This window comes from Pseudophryne corroboree, chromosome 9 (genome assembly GCF_028390025.1).
Source record: "Pseudophryne corroboree isolate aPseCor3 chromosome 9, aPseCor3.hap2, whole genome shotgun sequence".
Lineage (NCBI taxonomy): Eukaryota > Metazoa > Chordata > Amphibia > Anura > Myobatrachidae > Pseudophryne > Pseudophryne corroboree.
The window spans coordinates 1,068,318-1,094,668 of NC_086452.1; the positions used below are offsets into that span (position 1 = coordinate 1,068,318).

Genomic DNA, 26,351 nt, shown 5'->3' on the forward strand with positions numbered 1-26,351 from the left:
CCCCCCACCGTACCTGGCTACGCCTGTGGAGCCCCCGCGTCATGCGGTGGACTCAGAGGAAGCAGGGGAAGAATTTTGATTCTGGGAACTGGCTGCTGGTGCAGCTTTTTCCCTCTTCCCTCGTTTGACCCGCCAGCTTTTTTGAAGCCGAAAGGACTGTACCTGATAATACAGTGCTTTTCTTAGGCTGTGAGGAAACCTGAGGTAAAATATTTTCATCCCAGCTGTTGCTGTGGATACGAGGTCCCAGAGACCATCCCCAACCAATTCCTCACCCTTATAAGGCTCTATGTGCCTTTTAAAGTCAGCATCACCTGTCCAGTGTCGGGTCTCCAATACCCTCCTGCAGAATGGACATTGCAATAATTCAGGATGCCAGCCGGCAAAATATTCCTCTGTGCATCCCTCATATATAAGACGACGTCTTATGTTCGCAAAATAGTATCCCTGTTTGAAAGGGGTACAGACCCCGCTGCAGCAGACTGCAGGTCTCAGTCTAGTACCTGAGTGTGTAAATACAGACTTCAGGATAGCCTCCTGCTATTTATCAGCAGGTACCTTCAAAGTGGCCGTATCCTAAGACGGCAGTGCCACCTTGACAAACGTGTGAGCGCCTTATCCACCCTAGGGGATATCTCCCAGCGTAACTTATCCTCTGGCGGGAAAGGGTACGCCATCAGTAACTTGTTAGAAATTACCAGTTTCTTATCGGGGAAATCCACGCTTTTTCACACTTCATTCACTCATTTGATGGGGGAACAAAACACTGCCTGCTTTTTCTCCCCACACATAAAACCCTTTGTTTTTTGTGGTACTTGGGTTAATGTCAGAAATGTGTAACACATTTTATATTGCCGGGATCATGTAACGGATGTTCCTAGTGGATTGTGTATATGTCTCAACCTCGTCGACACTGGAGTCAGACTCCGTGTCGACATCTGTGTCTGCCATCTGAGGGAGCGTTGATGGCCTTTGAGACGTCTGGGCAGGCGCAGGCTGAGAAGCCGGCTGTCCCATAGCTGTTACGTCATCCAGCCTTTTATGTAAGGAGTTGACACTGTCGGTTAATACCTTCCACCTATCCATCCACTCTGGTGTCGGCCCACAGGGGCGACATCTCATTTATCGGCATCTGCTCCGCCTCCACATAAGTCTCCTCATCAAACATGTCGACACAGCCGTACCGACACACCGCACACACACAAGGAATGCTCCAATGAGGACAGGACCCACAAAAGCCCTTTGGGGGGACAGAGTGAGAGTATGCCAGCACACACCAGAGCGCTATATAATGCAGGGACTAACTGAGTTATGTCCCCTATAGCTGCTTTTATATAATTTATACTGCGCCTAAATTTAGTGCCCCCCCTCTCTGTTTTAACCCTGTTCTGTAGTGTAGACTGCAGGGGAGAGCCAGGGAGCTTCCTTCCAGCGGATCTGTGAAGGAGAAATGGCGCCAGTGTGCTGTGGGAGATAGCTCCGCCCCTTTTCCGCGGACTATTCTCCCGCTTTTTTCTGGATTCTGGCAGGGGTATTTTCCACATATATAGCCTCTGGGGCTATATATTGTGGTATTTTTGCCAGCCAAGGTGTTATTATTGCTTCTCAGGGCGCCCCCCCCCCAGCGCCCTGCACCCTCAGTGACCGGAGTGTGAAGTGTGTATGAGGAGCAATGGCCCACAGCTGCAGTGCTGTGCGCTACCTTGGTGAAGACTGATGTCTTCTGCCGCCGATTTTGCGGACCTCTTCTTGCTTCTGGCTCTGTAAGGGGGACGGCGGCGCGGCTCCGGGACCGAACACCAAGGACTGGGCCTGCGGTCGATCCCTCTGGAGCTAATGGTGTCCAGTAGCCTAAGAAGCCCAATCCGGCTGCAAGCAGGCAAGTTCGCTTCTTCTCCCCTAAGTCCCTCGCTGCAGTGAGCCTGTTGCCAGCAGGTCTCACTGAAAATAAAAAACCTCAATCTATACTTTCTTTCTAAGGGCTCAGGAGAGCCCCTAGTGTGCATCCAACCTCGGCCGGGCACAAAATCTAACTGAGGCTTGGAGGAGGGTCATAGTGGGAGGAGCCAGTGCACACCAGGTAGTCATAAATCTTTCTAGAATGCCCAGCCTCCTTCGGAGCCCGCTATTCCCCATGGTCCTTACGGAGTTCCCAGCATCCACTAGGACGTCAGAGAAAGGTCGTGCGGCTGTACACAATACACACCATGTGGAGAGAGCAGCATCACCATGACCTGGGAAATCAGAGGGTACTGTGATAGTAATACAATAACACAATGCTACACAAAGGTTGTGCGGCTGTACACAATACACACCATGTGCAGAGAGCAGTATCACCATGACCTGGGAAATCAGAGGATACTGTGATAGTAATACAATAACACAATGCTACACAAAGGTCGTGTGGCTGTACACAACACACACCATGTGGAGAGAGCAGTATCACCATGATCTGGGAAATCAGAGGATACTGTGATAGTAATACAATAACACAATGCTACACAAAGGTCGTGTGGCTGTACACAATACACACCATGTGGAGAGAGCAGCATGACATAAGCCCGGAGTGTGACAGCACTGAGAACTATCGGAACATTTATTGCATTTACTAGCCAGTTATTTCTATAGCACACACCTGCTCCGCAGCACACACTATATGGCTGCACACATCACTCCTGGGCTCCAGTGGGGTTTACAATCTATGTTCTCCACACATGTGCTATTTTTTTTATTTTATTTTTTTATTGGGAGCCAATTTACCTACCAGTAGATTTTTGGATTGTGAGAAGAAACCAGAGTACCCAGAGGAAACCCACGCAAGCACGGGGAGAATATACAAACTCCACACAGACCCATGGTGGGAATCAAACACATCACAACCTCAGTGCTGTGAGGCAGCAATGCTGACCATTACACCATCTGCGCTGTACTCAGTAACACACAACCTCAGTGCTGTGAGGCAGCAATGCTGACCATTACACCATCTGCGCTGTACTCAGTAACACACAACCTCAGTGCTGTGAGGCAGCAATGCTGACCATTACACCATCTGCGCTGTACTCAGTAACACACAACCTCAGTGCTGTGAGACAGCAATGCTGACCATAACACCATCTGCGCTGTACTCAGTAACACACAACCTCAGTGCTGTGAGGCAGCAATGCTGACCATTACACCATCTGCGCTGTACTCAGTAACACACAACCTCAGTGCTGTGAGGCAGCAATGCTGACCATTACACCATCTGCGCTGTACTCCGTAAAACACAACCTCAGTGCTGTGAGGCAGCAATGCTGACCATTACACCATCTGCGCTGTACTCAGTAACACACAACCTCAGTGCTGTGAGGCAGCAATGCTGACCATTACACCATCTGCGCTGTACTCAGTAACACACAACCTCAGTGCTGTGAGGCAGCAATGCTGACCATTACACCATCTGCGCTGTACTCAGTAACACACAACCTCAGTGCTGTGAGGCAGCAATGCTGACCACTACACCATCTCTGTTCTTGCTTTCTTGGAGCTACTGTTAATTTGGGTTGGGGCTGAAACGCCAGAGTGCGGGATGCTGGTGGTCAGAATACCCTAATGCTCCCTGCAGCCTAAACCCCCCCCCCCCCCCCCCCCCCTCCTCCCCGTCTTATCACTCCGCAGTCTCGACAGTCACTCGATCGGGATCCTGGTTTTCGGGATGTCAGTGTCGGCAATCTGATCAGTGTCAAGATTCTGGCGTCAGTTTTTCGACAGCCAGAATCCCAACCAGATCCCGTTGATTTAGGAGTATTTATAGACTGGAAAAGTTTCACATTTAAATGAATTTTACTGGTTATACAATGTGAAGAATATTCCCGATCATGTGTCCGGGCTGGAGAGTGATCCCATTGTGATATAGAATATTCCCGACCATGTGTCCCGGGCTGGAGAGTGATCCCATTGTGATATAGAATATTCCCATGTGTCCCGGGCTGGAGAGTGATCCCATTGTGATATAGAATATTCCCATGTGTCCGGGCTGGAGAGTGATCCCATTGTGATATAGAATATTCCCGACCATGTGTCCCGGGCTGGAGAGTGATCCCATTGTGATATAGAATATTCCCGACCATGTGTCCAGGCTGGAGAGTGATCCCATTGTGATATAGAATATTCCCGACCATGTGTCCCGGGCTGGAGAGTGATCCCATTGTGATATAGAATATTCCCATGTGTCCCGGGCTGGAGAGTGATCCCATTGTGATATAGAATATTCCCATGTGTCCGGGCTGGAGAGTGATCCCATTGTGATATAGAATATTCCCGACCATGTGTCCCGGGCTGGAGAGTGATCCCATTGTGATATAGAATATTCCCGACCATGTGTCCTGGGCTGGAGAGTGATCCCATTGTGATATAGAATATTCCCATGTGTCCGGGCTGGAGAGTGATCCCATTGTGATATAGAATATTCCCGACCATGTGTCGCGGGCTGGAGAGTGATCCCATTGTGATATAGAATATTCCCATGTGTCCAGGGCTGGAGAGTGATCCCATTGTGATATAGAATATTCCCGACCATGTGTCCCGGGCTGGAGAGTGATCCCATTGTGATATAGAATATTCCCGACCATGTGTCCCGGGCTGGAGAGTGATCCCATTGTGATATAGAATATTCCCGACCACGTGTCCCGGGCTGGAGAGTGATCCCATTGTGATATAGAATATTCCCGACCATGTGTCCCGGGCTGGAGAGTGATCCCATTGTGATATAGAATATTCCCGACCATGTGTCCCGGGCTGGAGAGTGATCCCATTGTGATATAGAATATTCCCATGTGTCCGGGCTGGAGAGTGATCCCATTGTGATATAGAATATTCCCATGTGTCCGGGCTGGAGAGTGATCCCATTGTGATATAGAATATTCCCATGTGTCCGGGCTGGAGAGTGATCCCATTGTGATATAGAATATTCCCATGTGTCCGGGCTGGAGAGTGATCCCATTGTGATATAGAATATTCCCATGTGTCCGGGCTGGAGAGTGATCCCATTGTGATACAGAATATTCCCATGTGTCCGAGCTGGAGAGTGATCCCATTGTGATACAGAATATTCCCGACCATGTGTCCCGGGCTGGAGAGTGATCCCATTGTGATATAGAATATTCCCATGTGTCCGGGCTGGAGAGTGATCCCATTGTGATATAGAATATTCCCGACCATGTGTCCCGGGCTGGAGAGTGATTCCATTGTGATATAGAATATTCCCGACCATGTGTCCCGGGCTGGAGAGTGATCCCATTGTGATATAGAATATTCCCGACCATGTGTCCCGGGCTGGAGAGTGATCCCATTGTGATATAGAATATTCCCATGTGTCCGGGCTGGAGAGTGATCCCATTGTGATATAGAATATTCCCGACCATGTGTCCCGGGCTGGAGAGTGATCCCATTGTGATATAGAATATTCCTATGTGTCCCGGGCTGGAGAGTGATCCCATTGTGATATAGAATATTCCTATGTGTCCCGGGCTGGAGAGTGATCCCATTGTGATATAGAATATTCCCGACCATGTGTCCCGGGCTGGAGAGTGATCCCATTGTGATATAGAATATTCCCGACCATGTGTCCCGGGCTGGAGAGTGATCCCATTGTGATATAGAATATTCCCGACCACGTGTCCCGGGCTGGAGAGTGATCCCATTGTGATATAGAATATTCCCGACCATGTGTCCCGGGCTGGAGAGTGATCCCATTGTGATATAGAATATTCCCATGTGTCCGGGCTGGAGAGTGATACCATTGTGATATAGAATATTCCTGACCATGTGTCCCGGGCTGGAGAGTGATCCCATTGTGATATAGAATATTCCTAGGTGTCCCGGGCTGGAGAGTGATCCCATTGTGATATAGAATATTCCCGACCATGTGTCCCGGGTTGGAGAGTGATCCCATTGTGATATAGAATATTCCCGACCACGTGTCCCGGGCTGAAGAGTGATCCCATTGTGATATAGAATATTCCCGACCATGTGTCCCGGGCTGGAGAGTGATCCCATTGTGATATAGAATATTCCCGACCATGTGTCCCGGGCTGGAGAGTGATCCCATTGTTATATAGAATATTCCCGACCATGTGTCCCGGGCTGGAGAGTGATCCCATTGTGATATAGAATATTCCCGACCATGTGTCCCGGGCTGGAGAGTGATCCCATTGTGATATAGAATATTCCCATGTGTTCCGGGCTGTAGAGTGATCCCATTGTGATATAGAATATTCCCGACCATGTGTCCCGGGCTGGAGAGTGATCCCATTGTGATATAGAATATTCCCGACCATGTGTCCCGGGCTGGAGAGTGATCCCATTGTGATATAGAATATTCCCGACCACGTGTCCCGGGCTGGAGAGTGATCCCATTGTGATATAGAATTTTCCCGACCATGTGTCCCGGGCTGGAGAGTGATCCCATTGTGATATAGAATATTCCCATGTGTCCCGGGCTGGAGAGTGATCCCATTGTTATATAGAATATTCCTGACCATGTGTCCCGGGCTGGAGAGTGATCCCATTGTGATATAGAATATTCCCGACCATGTGCCCCGGGCTGGAGAGTGATCCCATTGTGATATAGAATATTCCCATGTGTTCCGGGCTGTAGAGTGATCCCATTGTGATATAGAATATTCCCGACCATGTGTCCCGGGCTGGAGAGTGATTCCATTGTGATATAGAATATTCCCGACCATGTGTCATGGGCTGGAGAGTGATCCCATTGTGATATAGAATATTCCCGACCATGTGTCCCGGGCTGGAGAGTGATCCCATTGTGATATAGAATATTCCCATGTGTCCGGGCTGGAGAGTGATCCCATTGTGATATAGAATATTCCCGACCATGTGTCCCGGGCTGGAGAGTGATCCCATTGTGATATAGAATATTCCCGACCATGTGTCCCGGGCTGGAGAGTGATCCCATTGTGATATAGAATATTCCCATGTGTCCCGGGCTGGAGTGTGATCCCATTGTGATATAGAATATTCCCGACCATGAATCCCGGGCTGGAGAGTGATCTCATTGTGATATAGAATATTCCCGACCACGTGTCCCGGGCTGGAGAGTGATCCCATTGTGATATAGAATATTCCCATGTGTCCCGGGCTGGAGAGTGATCCCATTGTGATATAGAATATTCCCGACCATGTGTCCGGGCTGGAGAGTGATCCCATTGTGATATAGAATATTCCCGACCATGTGTCCCGGGCTGGAGAGTGATCCCATTGTGCTATAGAATATTCCCGACCATGTGTCCCGGGCTGGAGAGTGACCCCATTGTGATATAGAATATTCCCATGTGTCCCGGGCTGGAGAGTGATCCCATTGTGATATAGAATATTCCCATGTGTCCGGGCTGGAGAGTGATCCCATTGTGATATAGAATATTCCCATGTGTCCGGGCTGGAGAGTGATCCCATTGTGATATAGAATATTCCCAACCATGTGTCCCGGGCTGGAGAGTGATCCCATTGTGATATAGAATATTCCTATGTGTCCCGGGCTGGAGAGTGATCCCATTGTGATATAGAATATTCCCGACCATGTGTCCCTGGCTGGAGAGATCCCATTGTGATATAGAATATTCCCGACCATGTGTCCCGGGCTGGAGAGTGATCCCATTGTGATATAGAATATTCCCGACCATGTGTCCCGGGCTGGAGAGTGATCCCATTGTGATATAGAATATTCCCGACCATGTGTCCCTGGCTGGAGAGTGATCCCATTGTGATATAGAATATTCCCGACCATGTGTCCCGGGCTGGAGAGTGATCCCATTGTGATATAGAATATTCCCGACCATGTGTCCCGGGCTGGAGAGTGATCCCATTGTGATATAGAATATTCCCAACCATGTGTCCCGGGCTGAAGAGTGATCCCATTGTGATATAGAATATTCCCGACCATGTGTCCCGGGCTGGAGAGTGATCCCATTGTGATATAGAATATTCCCGACCATGTGTCCCGGGCTGGAGAATGATCCCATTGTGATATAGAATATTCCCGACCACGTGTCCCGGGCTGGAGAGTGATCCCAATTTACTTACCGATAATTCTATTTCTCGTAGTCCGTAGTGGATGCTGGGGACTCCGTAAGGACCATGGGGATAGCGGCTCCGCAGGAGACTGGGCACATCTAAAGAAAGCTTTAGGACTATCTGGTGTGCACTGGCTCCTCCCCCTATGACCCTCCTCCAAGCCTCAGTTAGGATACTGTGCCCGGACGAGCGTACACAATAAGGAAGGATCTTGAATCCCGGGTAAGACTCATACCAGCCACACCAATCACACCGTACAACTTGTGATCTGAACCCAGTTAACAGCATGATAACAGAGGAGCCTCTACCCGATTTTTTTGGTAACAATAACTATGTACCAGTATTGCAGACAATCTGCACTTGGGATGGGCGCCCAGCATCCACTACGGACTACGAGAAATAGAATTATCGGTAAGTAAATTCTTATTTTCTCTAACGTCCTAAGTGGATGCTGGGGACTCCGTAAGGACCATGGGGATTATACCAAAGCTCCCAAACGGGCGGGAGAGTGCGGATGACTCTGCAGCACCAAATGAGAGAACTCCAGGTCCTCCTCAGCCAGGGTATCAATTTTGTAGAATTTTACAAACGTATTTGCTCCTGACCAAGTAGCTGCTCGGCAAAGTTGTAAAGCCGAGACCCCTCGGGCAGCCGCCCAAGATGAGCCCACCTTCCTTGTGGAGTGGGCATTTACAGATTTTTGGCTGTGGCAGGCCTGCCACCGAACGTGCAAGCTGAATTGTACTACAAATCCAACGAGCAATAGTCTGCTTAGAAGCAGGAGCACCCAGCTTGTTGGGTGTATACAGGATAAACAGCGAGTCAGTTTTCCTGACTCCAGCCGTCCTGGAAACATATATTTTCAGGGCCCTGACAACGTCTAGCAACTTGGAGTCCTCCAAGTCCCTAGTAGCCGCAGGCACCACAATAGGTTGGTTCAGGTAAAACGCTGAAACCACCTTAGGGAGAAACTGAGGACGAGTCCTCAATTCCGCCCTGTCCGAATGGAAAATCAGATAAGGGCTTTTACAGGATAAAGCCGCCAATTCTGACACGCGCCTGACCCAGGCCAGGGCCAACAGCATGACCACTTTCCATGTGAGATATTTTAACTCCACAGATTTAAGTGGTTCAAACCAATGTGACTTTTGGAACCCAAAAACTACATTGAGATCCCAAAGTGCCACTGGAGGCACAAAAGGAGGCTGTATATGCAGTACCCCTTTTACAAACGTCTGAACTTCAGGGACTGAAGCTAGTTCTTTTTGGAAGAAAATTGACAGGGCCTAAATTTGAACCTTAATGGACCCCAATTTCAGGCCCATAGACACTCCTGTTTGCAGGAAATGTAGGAATCGACCCAGTTGAATTTCCTCCGTCGGGCCTTACTGGCCTCGCACCACGCAACATATTTTCGCCCAATGCGGTGATAATGTTTTGCGGTTACATCCTTCCTGGCTTTGATCAGGATAGGGATGACTTCATCCGGAATGCCTTTTTTCCTTCAGGATCCGGCGTTCAACCGCCATGCCGTCAAACGCAGCCGCGGTAAGTCTTGGAACAGACAGGGTCCTTGCTGGAGCAGGTCCCTTCTTAGAGGTAGAGGCCACGGATCCTCCGTGAGTGTGGCCGGAGGGACCCCAGCCACGAGGAGAATGGCCGCCGGCGGCACTGAAGGGGTTAACCCCTAGTGCCCGGCGCCATTCTACAAGACAAAGGGGCGCTTGGCGCCAAATTTGAATTGTGTTGGGCGCTAGGCGCCGTGTTTGTAAAAATATGTTTAAATTGTAATTTTAAACTGTGCCGTGGTCCCGGACCCCTCCGGAGACCACGGCAGGGAGGACAGCCCCCCGGCGCGCTCAGCAGAGTGTGCACGCCGGGGGAGAGGGCAGCCGCCGACCGCCGGAGTCCGGGAGCTCCGCTCCCGGCAGCGGTCGATGCAGCCCCGGGCGCACTGGAGTGTGCGCGCCGGGGAGAAGGGTGAGCGCTGCGGCTGGGAGCTCGGCTCCCGCTGCAGTGCTCTCTGTGAGAGCCGCCGCTGGGGGCCGGGAGCTCTGCTCCCAGCGCCTCAGCCCAGCACGGGTGGCCAGCCGCAGCAGCCGGGACGGACGTCCCGGGCTGCTAGCCGGCGAGGGGGGTGCGCTGCAGCCCGGCTCCCCGCCGGACGCTGCAGCGAGGCTACCAGTCAGGCGCCGCGCATGGGGGACCGGGCTAGCCGGCTCCCTAGCGGCGTGGGTGAATTAGGCGGGCGAGCAGGCTGATGAACGCTGGGGTCCGGGAGCTACGCTCCCGGCGCCCCAGCGCTACAACAAAGCCAGAGTCACGGCGGCCGGGACAAGTGTCCCGGGCCGCCGGGCTTAGGTACAGGGGGGTGCGCCGCTGCGTGCGGCGAGGCCACAAAGGTAGTGCCACACTGGGGGGACAGGGAGAGCCAGCTCCCTGGAACCCCAGAGGCAGGAAGACAGGCTGGAGGGTGGGGGAAGCCAGCCCCATACCTCCAGCACACAGAGAGCCCTAGCAGCCAGGCTGCAGGGCTAGGGAAGGCACTGCAGTGCCTGAGTATGTAGAGTCTGTGCAAGGCACAGGCTCAGCAATGTACAGTGTGATTTTAAATGTAATATATTTAAAGAGAAAGTGCACTTACTTGATTGTGTGTCCCAGGAGGGGGGAATCCATAGCTGTGCAGGCTGATGGATTCTCCCAGACCCTTTCCCCAAAAACGGAATGTTTTCCCATCCAGCCTCATAGTTCCAAGGGGTACAGGAAGAGAGAGGAGCAGCTTAGCTATGAAACAAGCTGAGTGGTTTCTTGGAGCTCCATGGAGATCAGCCGTAGTGCCAAGAAACCTGGACCGGGGAGCCAGGCTGCCCAGCTCTGGAGCCCAAATCCAGGCTGCAGGCAGTGAGAGGGGTCCCGGGCAGGTTTCTGGAAGTCAGTTTAGGAGGGAAAACCTCCCCCCAGCCAGACTGAACGGCACCGTGGGAGTACCCTGCTCTCCCAGATGGGAGAGACAAAGGAGACCGACCACTCCCCACTGTCCATAGGGAACAATGTTAGGTGTGCATGAGACCAGAGCATGCACAGCTCATGGGTAAACATTGATTGGTTGTACACCACAGGGCGGGCTTACCCCCTGTGGTAAGGGGTCTTGGAGAGGGATAAAAGAAGGGCAGTTGGCCCATAGGATGGTGTAGTTGTAACATCTTCTTCTGCTGAAAACATCTTGATTGTATGCTGTTGCCCCTAGCAATAGGGAGGAGCCTTTTTAAAGGTTATTTGAGCAATAAACATCTTTGCCTCAAGAAGACTGCTTCATCTTGTGACCAACAGGGTTAGGCCAAACCTAGCTCCGTTCTCCGGCTGTCCAGGGAAGCACCTAAACGTCTCCAAGTTCCGCCCTCCGCCAGCTACCGGTAGAGGCCTAGCAAGTGGCTAGTGGGGATTCGTCAACACCACACAGGTGTGGTAAGGCAGTGCGTCGGCACATACAGAGCAGAACCGTGGTTCCAAACGCCACGGCAGGTTAGGAGTTTGGTGGTGGCAGCAAAAACCCGCCCACAACGCAGTGGGTGGAGTCAGTAACAGGCGGTTACTGACGGTAAGCGGGAATCCCCTATGTGGTCAGGCCTCGTGCGGCTTGACCTTCCAATCTGTGCGCAGTCAACGGGACGCGAAAGCGGCAAGTGCTTTCGTACGGTACCGTCCTGTCACAGTGAGCATCTCTTGAAGTTCCGGTTACCAAGTCCTTCTTGGCCAATCCGGAGCCACGAATATAGTGCTTACTCCTCTCCATCTTATCAATCTCAGTACCCTGGGTATGAGAGGCAGAGGAGGGAACACATACACTGACTGGTACACCCACGGTGTTACCAGAGCGTCTACAGCTATTGCCTGAGGGTCCCTTGACCTGGCGCAATACCTGTCGAGTTTTTCCCAACGGTTTATAATCATGTGGAAGACTTCTGGGTGAAGTCCCCACTCTCCCGGGTGGAGGTCGTGCTGAGGAAGTCTGCTTCCCAGTTGTCCACTCCCGGAATGAATACTGCTGACAGTGCTATCACATGATTTTCCGCCCAGCGAAGAATCCTTGCAGCTTCTGCCATTGCCCTCCTGCTTCTTGTGCCACCCTGTCTGTTTACGTGGGTGACTGCCGTGATGTTGTCCGACTGGATCAACACCGGCTGACCTTGAAGCAGAGGTCTTGCTAAGCTTAGAGCATTGTAAATGGCCCTTAGCTTCAGGATATTTATGTGAAGTGATGTCTCCAGGCTTGACCATAAGCCCTGGATATTCCTTCCCTGTGTGACTGCTCCCCAGCCTCGCAGGCTGGCATCCGTGGTCACCAGGACCCAGTCCTGAATGCCGAATCTGCGGCCCTCTAGAAGATGAGCACTCTGCAACCACCACAGGAGGGACACCCTTGTCCTTGGTGACAGGGTTATCCGCTGATGCATCTGAAGATGCGACCCGGACCATTTGTCCAGCAGGTCCCACTGGAAAGTTCTTGCGTGGAATCTGCCGAATGGGATTGCTTCGTAGGAAGCCACCATTTTACCCAGAACCCTTGTGCATTGATGCACTGAGACTTGGCTCGGTTTTAGGAGGTTCCTGACTAGCTTGGATAACTCCCTGGCTTTCTCCTCCGGGAGAAACACCTTTTTCTGGACTGTGTCCAGGATCATCCCTAGGAACAGAAGACAAGTCGTCGGAACCAGCTGCGATTTTGGAATATTGAGAATCCAATCGTGCTGCCGCAACACTACCTGAGATAGTGCTACACCGACCTCCAACTGTTCCCTGGATCTTACCCTTATCAAGGAATCGTCCAAGTAAGGGATAACTAAAATTCCCTTCCTTCGAAGGAATATCATCATTTCGGCCATTACCTTGGTAAAGACCCGGGGTGCCGTGGACCATCCATACGGCAGCGTCTGAACTGATAGTGACAGTTCTGTACCATAAACCTGAGGTACCCTTGGTGAGAAGGGTAAATTTTGACATGAAGGTAAGCATCCTTGATGTCCCGAGACATCATGTAGTCCCCTTCTTCCAGGTTCGCAATCACTGCTCTGAGTGACTCAATCTTGAAATTGAACCTCTGTATGTAAGTGTTCAAAGATTTTAGATTTAGAATCGGTCTCACCGAGCCGTCCGGCTTCGGTACCACAACAGTGTGGAATAATACCCCGTTCCCTGTTGCAGGAGGGGTACCTTGATTATCACCTGCTGGGAATACAGCTTGTGAATGGCTTCCAAAACTGTCTCCCTGTCAGAAGGAGACATCGGTAAAGCCGACTTTAGGAAACGGCGAGGGGGAGACGTCTCGAATTCTAATTTGTACCCCTGAGATATCACCTGAAGGATCCAGGGGTCTACTTGCGAGTGAGCCCACTGCGCGCTGAAATTCATTGAGACGGGCCCCCCACCGTGCCTGATTCTGCTTGTAAAGCCCCAGCGTCATACTGAGGGCTTGGCAGAGGCGGGAGAGGGTTTCTGTTCCTGGGAACTGGCTGATTTCTGCAGCCTTTTTCCTCTCCCTCTGTCACGGGGCAGAAATGAGGAACCTTTTGCCCGCTTGTCCACGAAAAGACTGCGCCTGATAATACGGCGTCTTCTCATGTTGAGAGGCGACCTGGGGTACAAACGTGGATTTCCCAGCTGTTGCCGTGGCCACCAGGTCTGAAAGACCGACCCCAAATAACTCCTCCCCTTACTAAGGCCATACTTCCAAATGCCGTTTGGAATACGCATCACCTGACCACTGACGTGTCCATAACCCTCTACTGGTAGAAATGGACAACGCACTTAGACTTGATGCCAGTCGGCAAATATTCCGCTGTGCATCACGCATATATAGAAATGCATCTTTTAAATGCTCTATAGGCAAAAATATACTGTCCCTATCTAGGGTATCAATATTTTCAGTCAGGGAATCCGACCACGCCAACCCAGCACTGCACACCCAGGCTGAGGCGATTGCTGGTCGCAGTATAACACCAGTATGTGTGTAAATACATTTTAGGATACCCTCCTGCTTTCTATCAGCAGGATCCTTAAGGGCGGCCATCTCAGGAGAGGGTAGAGCCCTTACAAGCGTGTGAGCGCTTTATCCACCATAGGGGGTGTTTCCCAACGCACCCTAACCTCTGGCGGGAAAGGATATAATGCCAATAACATTTTAGAAATTATCAGTTGTTATCGGGGGAAAACCACGCATCATCACACACCTCATTTAATTTCTCAGATTCAGGAAAACTACAGGTAGTTTTTCCTCACCGAACATAATACCCCTTTTTGGTGGTACTCGTATTATCAGAAATGTGTAAAACATTTTTCATTGCCTCAATCATGTAACGTGTGGCCCTACTGGAAGTCACATTTGTCTCTTCACCGTCGACACTGGAGTCAGTATCCGTGTCGGCGTCTATATCTGCCATCTGAGGTAACGGGCGCTTTAGAGCCCCTGACGGCCTATGAGACGTCTGGACAGGCACAAGCTGAGTAGCCGGCTGTCTCATGTCAACCACTGTCTTTTATACAGAGCTGACACTGTCACGTAATTCCTTCCAACAGTTCATCCACTCAGGTGTCGACCCCCTAGGGGGTGACATCACTATTACAGGCAATCTGCTTCGTCTCCCCATCATTTTTCTCCTCATACATGTCGACACAAACGTACCGACATACAGCACACACACAGGGAATGATCTGATAGAGGACAGGACCCCACTAGCCCTTTGGGGAGACAGAGGGAGAGTTTGCCAGCACACACCAGAGCGCTATATATATACAGGGATAACCTTATATAAGTGTTTTTCCCCTTATAGCTGCTGTATCTTTAATACTGCGCGTAATTAGTGCCCCCCCTCTCTTTTTTAACCCTTTCTGTAGTGTAGTGACTGCAGGGGAGAGCCAGGGAGCTTCCCTCCAACGGAGCTGTGAGGGGAAAATGGCGCCAGTGTGCTGAGGAGATAGGCTCCGCCCCTTTTTCGCAGACTTTTCTCCTGCTTTTTTATGGATTCTGGCAGGGGTTAAAATTCATCCATATAGCCCTGGGGGCTATATGTGATGTATTTTCGCCAGCCAAGGTGTTTTTATTGCTGCTCAGGGCGCCCCCCCCTAGCGCCCTGCACCCTCAGTGACCGAAGTGTGAAGTGTGCTGAGGAGCAATGGCGCACAGCTGCAGTGCTGTGCGCTACCTTGTTGAAGACAGGACGTCTTCTGCCGCCGATTCTCCGGACCTCTTCTGCCTTCTGGCTCTGTAAGGGGGCCGGCGGCGCGGCTCTGGGACCCATCCATGGCTGGGCCTGTGATCGTCCCTCTGGAGCTAATGTCCAGTAGCCTAAGAAGCCCAATCCACTCTGCACGCAGGTGAGTTCGCTTCTTCTCCCCTTAGTCCCTCGATGCAGTGAGCCTGTTGCCAGCAGGTCTCACTGAAAATAAAAAACCTAAACTAAAACTTTCACTAAGAAGCTCAGGAGAGCCCCTAGTGTGCACCCTTCTCGTTCGGGCACAAAGATCTAACTGAGGCTTGGAGGAGGGTCATAGGGGGAGGAGCCAGTGCACACAAGATAGTCGTAAAGCTTTCTTTAGATGTGCCCAGTCTCTTGCGGAGCCGCTATCCCCATGGTCCATACGGAGTCCCCAGCATCCACTTAGGACGTTAGAGAAATAGAATATTCCCGACCACGTGTCCCGGGCTGGAGAGTGATTCCATTGTGATATAGAATATTCCCGACCATGTGTCCGGGCTGGAGAGTGATCCCATTGTGATATAGAATATTCCCATGTGTCCGGGCTGGAGAGTGATCCCATTGTGATATAGAATATTCCCGACCATGTGTCGCGGGCTGGAGAGTGATCCCATTGTGATATAGAATATTCCCATGTGTCCGGGCTGGAGAGTGATCCCATTGTGATATAGAATATTCCCGACCATGTGTCCCGGGCTGGAGAGTGATCCCATTGTGATATAGAATATTCCCGACCACGTGTCCCGGGCTGGAGAGTGATCCCATTGTGATATAGAATATTCCCGACCACGTGTCCCGGGCTGGAGAGTGATCCCATTGTGATATAGAATATTCCCGACCACGTGTCCCGGGCTGGAGAGTGATCCCATTGTGATATAGAATATTCCCGACCATGTGTCCCGGGCTGGAGAGTGATCCCATTGTGATATAGAATATTCCCGACCATGTGTCCCGGGCTGGAGAGTGATCCCATTGTGATATAGAATATTCCCGACCACGTGTCCCGGGCTGGAGAGTGATCCCATTGTGATATAGAATATTCCCGACCACGTGTCCCGGACTGGAGAGTGAACCCATTGTGATATAGAATATTCCTATGTGTCCCGGGCTGGAGAGTGATCCCATTGTGATATAGAATATTCCCGACTATGTGTCCCGGGCTGGAGAGTGATCCCATTGTGATATAGAATATTCCCGACCATGTGTCCCGGGCTGGAGAGTGATCCCATTGTGATATAGAATATTCCAGACCATGTGTCCCGGGCTGGAGAGTGATCCCATTGTGATATAGAATATTCCAGACCATGTGTCCCGGGCTGGAGAGTGATCCCATTGTGATATAGAATATTCCCGACCATGTGTCCCGGGCTGGAGAGTGATCCCATTGTGATATAGAATATTCCCGACCATGTGTCCCGGGCTGGAGAGTGATCCCATTGTGATATAGAATATTCCCATGTGTCCCGGGCTGGAGAGTGATCCCATTGTGATATAGAATATTCCCATGTGTCCGGGCTGGAGAGTGATCCCATTGTGATATAGAATATTCCCGACCATGTGTCCCGGGCTGGAGAGTGATCCCATTGTGATATAGAATATTCCCATGTGTCCCGGGCTGGAGAGTGATTCCATTGTGATATAGAATATTCCCGACCATGTGTCCCGGGCTGGAGAGTGATCCCATTGTGATATAGAATATTCCCATGTGTACCGGGCCGGAGAGTGATCCCATTGTGATATAGAATATTCCCATGTGTCCGGGCTGGAGAGTGATCCCATTGTGATATGGAATATTCCCGACCATGTGTCCCGGGCTGGAGAGTGATCCCATTGTGATATAGAATATTCCCATGTGTCCCGGGCTGGAGAGTGATCCCATTGTGATATAGAATATTCCCATGTGTCCGGGCTGGAGAGTGATCCCATTGTGATATAGAATATTCCCGACCATGTGTCCCGGGCCGGAGAGTGATCCCATTGTGATATAGAATATTCCCATGTGTCCCGGGCTGGAGAGTGATCCCATTGTGATATAGAATATTCCCGACCATGTGTCCCGGGCTGGAGAGTGATCCCATTGTGATATAGAATATTCCCGACCATGTGTCCCGGGCCGGAGAGTGATCCCATTGTGATATAGAATATTCCCGACCATGTGTCCGGGCTGGAGAGTGATCCCATTGTGATATAGAATATTCCCGACCATGTGTCCCGGGCTAGAGAGTGATCCCATTGTGATATAGAATATTCCCGACCAGGTTTCCCGGGCTGGAGAGTGATCCCATTGTGATATAGAATATTCCCGACCATATGTCCCGGGCTGAAGAGTGATCCCATTGTGATATAGAATATTCCCATGTGTCCCGGGCTGGAGAGTGATCCCATTGTGATATAGAATATTCCCGACCATGTGTCCCGGGCTGGAGAGTGATCCCATTGTGATATAGAATATTCCCGACCATGTGTCCCGGGCTGGAGAGTGATCCCATTGTGATATAGAATATTCCCGACCATGTGTCCGGGCTGGAGAGTGATCCCATTGTGATATAGAATATTACCATGTGTCCGGGCTGGAGAGTGATCCCATTGTGATATAGAATATTCCCATGTGTCCCGGGCTGGAGAGTGATCCCATTGTGATATAGAATATTCCCATGTGTCCGGGCTGGAGAGTGATCCCATTGTGATATAGAATATTCCCGACCATGTGTCCCGGGCTGGAGAGTGATCCCATTGTGATATAGAATATTCCCATGTGTCCCGGGCTGGAGAGTGATCCCATTGTGATATAGAATATTCCCATGTGTCCGGGCTGGAGAGTGATCCCATTGTGATATAGAATATTCCCGACCATGTGTCCCGGGCTGGAGAGTGATCCCATTGTGATATAGAATATTCCCATGTGTCCCGGGTTGGAGAGTGATCCCATTGTGATATAGAATATTCCCATGTGTCCCGGGCTGGAGAGTGATCCCATTGTGATATAGAATATTCCCGACCATGTGTCCAGGCTGGAGAGTGATCCCATTGTGATATAGAATATTCCCATGTGTCCCGGGCTGGAGAGTGATCCCATTGTTATATAGAATATTCCCGACCACGTGTCCCGGGCTGGAGAGTGATCCCATTGTGATATAGAATATTCCCGACCATGTGTCCCGGGCTGGAGAGTGATCCCATTGTGATATAGAATATTCCCGACCATGTGTCCCGGGCTGGAGAGTGATCCCATTGTGATATAGAATATTCCCATGTGTCCCGGGCTGGAGAGTGATCCCATTGTGATATAGAATATTCCCGACCATGTGTCCCGGGCTGGAGAGTGATCCCATTGTGATATAGAATATTCCCGACCATGTGTCCCGGGCTGGAGAGTGATCCCATTGTGATATAGAATATTCCCGACCACGTGTCCCGGGCTGGAGAGTGATCCCATTGTTATATAGAATATTCCCGACCACGTGTCCCGGGCTGGAGAGTGATCCCATTGTGATATAGAATATTCCCGACCATGTGTCCCGGGCCGGAGAGTGATCCCATTGTGATATAGAATATTCCCGACCACGTGTCCCGGGCTGGAGAGTGATCCCATTGTTATATAGAATATTCCCGACCATGTGTCCCGGGCTGGAGAGTGATCCCATTGTGATATAGAATATTCCCGACCAGGTGTCCCGGGCTGGAGAGTGATCCCATTGTGATATAGAATATTCCCATGTGTCCCGGGCTGGAGAGTGATCCCATTGTGATATAGAATATTCCCGACCATGTGTCCCGGGCCGGAGAGTGATCCCATTGTGATATAGAATATTCCCGACCATGTGTCCCGGGCTGGAGAGTGATCCCATTGTGATATAGAATATTCCCATGTGTCCCGGGCTGGAGAGTGATCCCATTGTGATATAGAATATTCCCGACCATGTGTCCCGGGCTGGAGAGTGATCCCATTGTGATATAGAATATTTCCGACCATGTGTCCCGGGCTGGAGAGTGATCCCATTGTGATATAGAATATTCCCGACCACGTGTCCCGTGCTGGAGAGTGATCCCATTGTGATATAGAATATTCCCATGTGTCCGGGCTGGAGAGTGATCCCATTGTGATATAGAATATTCCCATGTGTCCCGGGCTGGAGAGTGATCCCATTGTGATATAGAATATTCCCGACCATGTGTCCCGGGCTGGAGAGTGATCCCATTGTGATATAGAATATTCCCGACCATGTGTCCGGGCTGGAGAGTGATCCCATTGTGATATAGAATATTCCCGACCATGTGTCCCGGGCCGGAGAGTGATCCCATTGTGATATAGAATATTCCCGACCATGTGTCCCGGGCTGGAGAGTGATCCCATTGTGATATAGAATATTCCCGACCATGTGTCCGGGCTGGAGAGTGATCCCATTGTGATATAGAATATTCCCGACCATGTGTCCCGGGCTGAAGAGTGATCCCATTGTGATATAGAATATTTCCATGTGTCCCGTGCCGGAGAGTGATCCCATTGTGATATAGAATATTCCCGACCATGTGTCCCGGGCTGGAGAGTGATCCCATTGTGATATAGAATATTCTCATGTGTCCCGGGCTGGAGAGTGATCCCATTGTGATATAGAATATTCCCGACCATGTGTCCCGGGCTGGAGAGTGATCCCATTGTGATATAGAATATTCCCACGTGTCCCGGGCTGGAGAGTGATCCCATTGCTGAGTGTGTAATAGTGCAGCACTTCCCTCATATTGAAGCAGATGTACTAAGCCTGGAGAAGTGATAAGTTGAAGGTGATAAAGCGTCAGCTCGTCATTTTTTCACACCTGTACTGATTGGCTGGTGCGTTATCACCTCCCACTGATCACTACTTTATCCCTTCTCCGGGCGTCATCTGCGCCAATATGACAAGCCAGCAGCGGAGAAATGAAAGACCAGAGTGTGGCCATATAACACGTCAGCTATTTCATATATATTATACTACTCCGTAATAAACACCCTCTTATATACAGGAGCGTTACATGGTGTCTCCTTCCTCTAAAGACAATGGAGATTATTATATAGAAAATGAATAATGTACTGAGAAATAATCTCTAGGAACCCTGGAAGCCAAAGTCCAAGCAACAGGGAAGGAGAATGCTGGATAAGAAATCTCTCACCTGAATCACCTTGGGGGGCGGCTTGTTCCTCGCCAGTAGCGACGGACACTTCTGTACTCGATCCTCGGTTTACAGCAGACTCTATAGGTTCAGGCTGGTTCTCTTCTGAGGGTTTCCAATTAGCCACTGGTGGAGGCATCTCTTCCTCATTCACACACTTACCCTGCTCTGCCGCTCTTACCATGGACTCCAGAGTCTGCAAGATTTGGAGTTACAATCACATTGTCAGATAAATTGCAGATCTCGTCTAGTCTGTAATATTATAATATGCACTGCTACGCACATGACTGCTTTATATGGAAGCCAACACTGCGCTCCTGTGGGGAGAGAGGGAAACGTTGTAACTATGGGGCACATGTATTAACCTGGAGACGGCATAAGGAAGTGATAAACGCACCAGCTAATCAGCTCCTAACTGTTACTGTACATATTGAAGCTGATTGGCTGGTGCATTTATCACCTTGCACTTATCACTGGTTTATCACTTCCTTATGCCGTCTCCAGGCTTAAAACATCTGCCCCTATGTTACTGGACACAGTGCCTTCATCAGTATCTTCAGGAGGAGCCGTCACGTATGTTTGCTCTTATCACACGCCAACATCAATGTCACTTGATCTGCAGACATATCTACAAGTGTGTACCCAGCATAAAAAGGTGTGCCGCTGCCTGCTCTGAGCAAAGAGCCTTGAATATATAATGCTGAATGGAGCATCTGGTTAAATGTCAATGCCTGTTAGAGGGGAACAAAGGAAGGGACAAGAAGTGGTTTCTGGATGACCCAAAATGAGGGAAAATGTGTATAGGAAGGTAGGAAAGGACACATAAGAAGTCACCAGAGACCAGCGCACAAGTTCACAGCTGGAACAAATGTTTCAAGACTGCACCAACAGAGTGATCTGAATGATACAATACACACAGTTTAAGTTAATCAATTTAAATAATTGTATTTGTACTTTGTTTCCCAATTCCTGATTAAGGTTCAAATACAGCACTTCACATCCAGGAGCCGGGTCTTACTTGATAGGCTGGATAACACTGTCCCAGCACTTCTGCAGTCGGGGCATCAGTTTTAAGGATTCTGACTTCTAGATTCCACAAACCATTATAGGTCTCTTAACAAAGACCGGATGCTACATACATTATAAGGTTAATAAATAATAAGAAAATCATTGGCTATAACATGATTACAGCAAAATGCCTTACTGCACATGCTCTATTTATTATTAGCAACAGGGGGTAGCATTTCCTCAAATACCTTTATTGCTAAAGTGTTACATTTCCCATGTCTTCACATAAGGACGGTGAGTTTCCTGCCTTGGTGACTGATTACTGAAGTGCCATCTTTGGACTACCTGGGCACAGGCTGTATTGGGAATGGAGGACGGTTAAGGTGCAGTGGCTAGAGAGGGCCTCTGGTATCCTGCACTGTGACACCAGGTTCTCTACTGTATTTTTGCATTTTGTGTTTGTATTTGTTCCCCCATTCTATATTTTTTCCCCGCACTGTAACCCCTTGTTGTACCACATTATTACAATGTTCCCCTAAATTACGGCACTCTCCTTACAGATATCTCTGCAGTTTGGGTTTGATTGCATTACGCACCTTCATTAATTTTTATGTATTTTGGCGGCCTACTAACGCCAGAATATTTTGCTTTACTGCCATTAAGCAATTCTTCCCATACACCAAACGGGTGGTCTTTAGTTTGCCGGCCATTGGTATCCCGGCGCCGGAATCCCGACACCCGGCATACCGACAACTTTTCTCCCTCTTGGGGGTCCACGACCCACCTGGAGGGAGAATAAAAAGCGTGGCACGCGTGGTGCGCAACCGTGCCTGCATCATGGCTATCCCGCAAGGGGCTCATTTGTGCTTTCCCAGCTGTCGGTATGCCGGCGGTCGAGATCCCGGTGCTGTTATGCTGGCCGCCGGCATACCATACTACACCCCACCAAACTAGATCTCTGCATTTGACGCACTGGGTAACGTGTGCTGTATAGTGCAGACCATGCACTTGTGTATATTTTTGCTCATATCATACTTGGGTGTAACCACTGCTCAGAATGTATAACAGTCCCCTGTGTGTTGTGTTTATTGCTCTCTCATTGTGGTATAGCCTTCCCTTGTCATTCTGTACATTTATTTAGGCTGCTAGGGTGTGGAAAAATGATTTGACAAACCCTCATCCTCTAGAGCAGTCGTTCCCAGACTCAGTCCTCAAGGGCACCCAGCAGTTCATGTTTTCCAGGTCACCCAGCAGGTGCACAGGTGTATTCATTACTCACTGGCACACAGGTGACGCTACAGACGTGTCCTCTTACATCCTTGCTGCGGTCACGCTTAACAGCCCTTGAAGTTGCACCATGCCAAGGCGGACTCGGTAGCACGAGCGGCATTTTTATGCATTTTCCCTGTGAAAATGTAACAGGACGCACAAGCAGCTGCTGCGGATTATAATGACATGCAGCATGCCTGTATTCTGTGTGTCGCTGCGTGTGTATGCAAAATGCTACGCCTCAGTGTTCTCCTGGAAAATATATTGTGTGTAACTGTGGCTCCATCTGCATCCGAAATGCCACGGTCGTGGTTTCAAGGGGTGTAGTATGGCTGACCTGCGGTCTCCTGACCGCCGCTCAGCATACCAACGCCGGGATCCCGGCAGCATACCGACGCCGGGATCCCGGCGGGGAGGGGCGAGTGCAGCAAGCCCCTTGCGGGCTTGGGGAGGGGCGAGTGCAGCAAGCCCCTTGCGGGCTTGCTGCGGGCTCGGTGGCGACCTGCGGTCGCCACGGGTTCTATTCCCACTCTATGGGTGTCGTGGACACCCACAAGTGGAAATAGTCCCTGTTGGTGGGCATGCCGACCATCGGGATACTGAGCCGGCGGGATGGTGGAGGAGGTCATGTGACTGTCGGTCAGCAGACCGCCGGTCACATAAATACCACCCGTTTCCAGGAGAACACCGAGGCGTAGCACTTTACATACACATGCAGCGACACACAGAATATTAATCAGAAGAAGCTGCTTGTGCGTCCTGTTACATTGCTTTGCGTCTAAAAATGCAAAAAAGATGCTCCTGCTGCCGAGTCACACGGCACTCGCGTGTTGTGTAACACGACTTGTAGCGCACGGAGCGAAGCTGTAAGAGGACACATCTGTAACGGTTTCACTTGTGATTCTGTGAGGAGACATGGACATCCTGGTGGGGGTTCTGGAGGACAGAGTTTGGAACCACTGCTCCCTCTACCATTAAGATGGCAAAGTGTAAATCAGTTTCTGGTAAAACATCTCCTCCTTCCTTCCCACTGTACATGAGGCACCGGGGCGTGCTGATGCCTCCCTCCCGGGGCTCATCCTCCAGAGCACTCATTTCCCATTCTGACAAATAACTTAGAAGCAGTGAAATGAAAGCAGAGGTAGCTCTGCTAGGATAGACGCCATGCCGCCCGTATTTTTCGGACAATAAGACGCACTTTTTCTCCCCAAAAATGTGGGGGGGAAAGTACATGCGTCTTATGGTCCGAATAGAGCAATAAAGACCTTATGGAGCGTTCTCAATGCGCTGGGTGGGAGCGCACTGGGTGGGAGAGGCAGCAGTTATCGGGTGCGGGTAGCGGCGGGTCCTGTCTGCTGCTGCTGCTTTGCCGTCATCTCAGAGCCCGTCATCTCAGAGCGCCGGCATCACGTGACTCCTCCGCTCCCTCCCCTCACCTCCTCCGATTCCTTCCTCAGAGTAGAGTGCTTTGGGCAGCGTAAACTGACAGGCAATACAGTGAGTCCCCCCGCTCTCCCCCCCCTCACCTCTTCCTTTTCTCAGAGCCTGTAAAGCTGATGTCTGTGTCTACAGTATAGATTGTAAGCTTGCAGCAGGGCCCTCTTACCTCCAAGTCTGTCTGTTGTTACCCAATTTGTTTTATCTCTGTTTACAATTGTAAAGCGCAAAGGAATTTGCTGCGCTATATAAGACAATGTAACAGAATCTATTTGGTTCAGAATATTTTTTTTCCTGTTTTCCTCCTCTAAAAACTAGGTGCGTCTTATGGTCAGGTGCGTCTTATGGTCCGAAAAATACGGTACTTCGTATCTGGGGTTAGTGAGATTCAGGATTGTACCTCCTCACACTCTACTACAATCCATTCTCTGCTGGACAAATTTGAGGACCCTGAAAACGGGCATTGCCAAAATAACCTCAGGTTCATAGAGATTCCCGAATCCCACGAGATCCCCGGTTACTTGATCTTCTTACGGTAGACCTTCCTTTGATTTTGGGTATAGCAAATTAAGAGAACTAAGAGACGCAGAATGACGGAGTCCTGTCCTCCACTCTGTCTGGTCCAATGACTCTGTCCCACCCTGCGTCCCATCCGCCCTCACACCATCTAACACTGTCAAGTTTTTCTTTTTTTAAACAATAAAACTTATTTGGATTTTTTTTTGCTTCAAAAATGTCCCCAAAATCATATTATTTTTTATGTAATTATCACATTATACAGGTTGAGTATCCCATATCCAAATAATCCGAAATATGGACTTGTTTGAGTGAGACTGAGATAGTGAAACCGATGTTTTTTGATGGCTCAATGTACACAAAGTTTGTTTAATGCACAAAGTTATAAAAAATATTCTCTAAAATGACCTTCAGGCTGTGTGTATAAGGGCCCTCATTCCGAGTTGTTCGCTCGGTATTTTTCATCGCATCGCAGTGAAAATCCGCTTAGTACGCATGCGCAATGTTCGCACTGCGACTGCGCCAAGTAACTTTACTATGAAGAAAGTATTTTTACTCACGGCTTTTTCTTCGCTCCGGCGATCGTAATGTGATTGACAGGAAATGGGTGTTACTGGGCGGATACACGGCGTTTCAGGGGCGTGTGGCTGAAAACGCTACCGTTTCCGGAAAAAACGCAGGAGTGGCCGGGGAAACGGTGGGAGTGCCTGGGCGAACGCTGGGTGTGTTTGTGACGTCAACCAGGAACGACAAGCACTGAAATGATCGCACAGGCAGAGTAAGTCTGGAGCTACTCTGAAACTGCTAACTCGTTTGTAATCGCAATATTGCGCGTACGTCGGTCGCAATTTTAAGAAGCTAAGATTCACTCCCAGTAGGCGGCGGCTTAGCGTGTGTAACTCTGCTACATTCGCCTTGCGAGCGAACAACTCGGAATGAGGGCCAAGGTGTATATGTAACATAAATACATTCTGTGCTTATATTTAGGTCCCATCACCATGATATCTCATTATGGTATGCAATTATTCCAAAACACGGAAAAATCCGATATCCAAAATACCTCTGGTCCCAAGCACTTTGGATAAGGGATACTCAACCTGTATAACTAAAGCAATTTAAACTTTAACCATTTTGTCAAATAACTTAAAATACTGAATTAGGTTTAAAGAACTCTTATTTACAGAAGTAGATATGGGGGGGGGGGGGGGGCGGGACAATCCTGGGACATGTCTGGAAGGATATTAGCCAGTTGGGGGGGGAGGGGAGAATCCTGGGGACATGTCTGGAAGGATAATAGCCAGTTGGGGGGGGGGAGGGGAGAATCCTGGGGACATGTCTGGAAAAATATTAGCCAGTTTGGGGGGGGAGGGGAGGATCCTGGGGACATGTCTGGAAAAATATTAGCCAGTTGGGGTGGGGGGGTGGGGGGGGGATCCTGGGGACATGTCTGGAAGGATATTAGCCAGTTTGGGGGGGGGGGGGGGGGGTCGTGGGGACATGTCTAGAAGGATATTAGCCAGTTTGGGGGGGGGGGGGAGAATCCTGGGGACATGTCTAGAAGGATATTAGCCAGTTTGGGGGGGGGGGGGGGGGGGAGGGGAGAATCCTGGGGACGTCTGGAACCATATTAGCCAGTTCGGGGGGGGGGGG

General features: G+C 50.0%; 1 protein-coding gene across 2 annotated transcripts in view; it reads right to left on the bottom strand.

Moving 5' to 3' along the window:
- Nucleotides 1-26,351, bottom strand: part of CC2D1B (coiled-coil and C2 domain containing 1B) — a 408,633-nt gene that overhangs the window by 228,757 nt on the left and 153,525 nt on the right. Inside the window, exon 7 of one of the 2 annotated variants that reach the window (XM_063938881.1) lies at nucleotides 20,481-20,667. In XM_063938881.1, coding sequence (XP_063794951.1) covers nucleotides 20,481-20,667 — 187 coding nt within the window. Of the gene's footprint in view, nucleotides 1-20,471; nucleotides 20,668-26,351 lie in introns of both variants that reach the window. The other variant, XM_063938880.1, reaches the window with a different exon arrangement.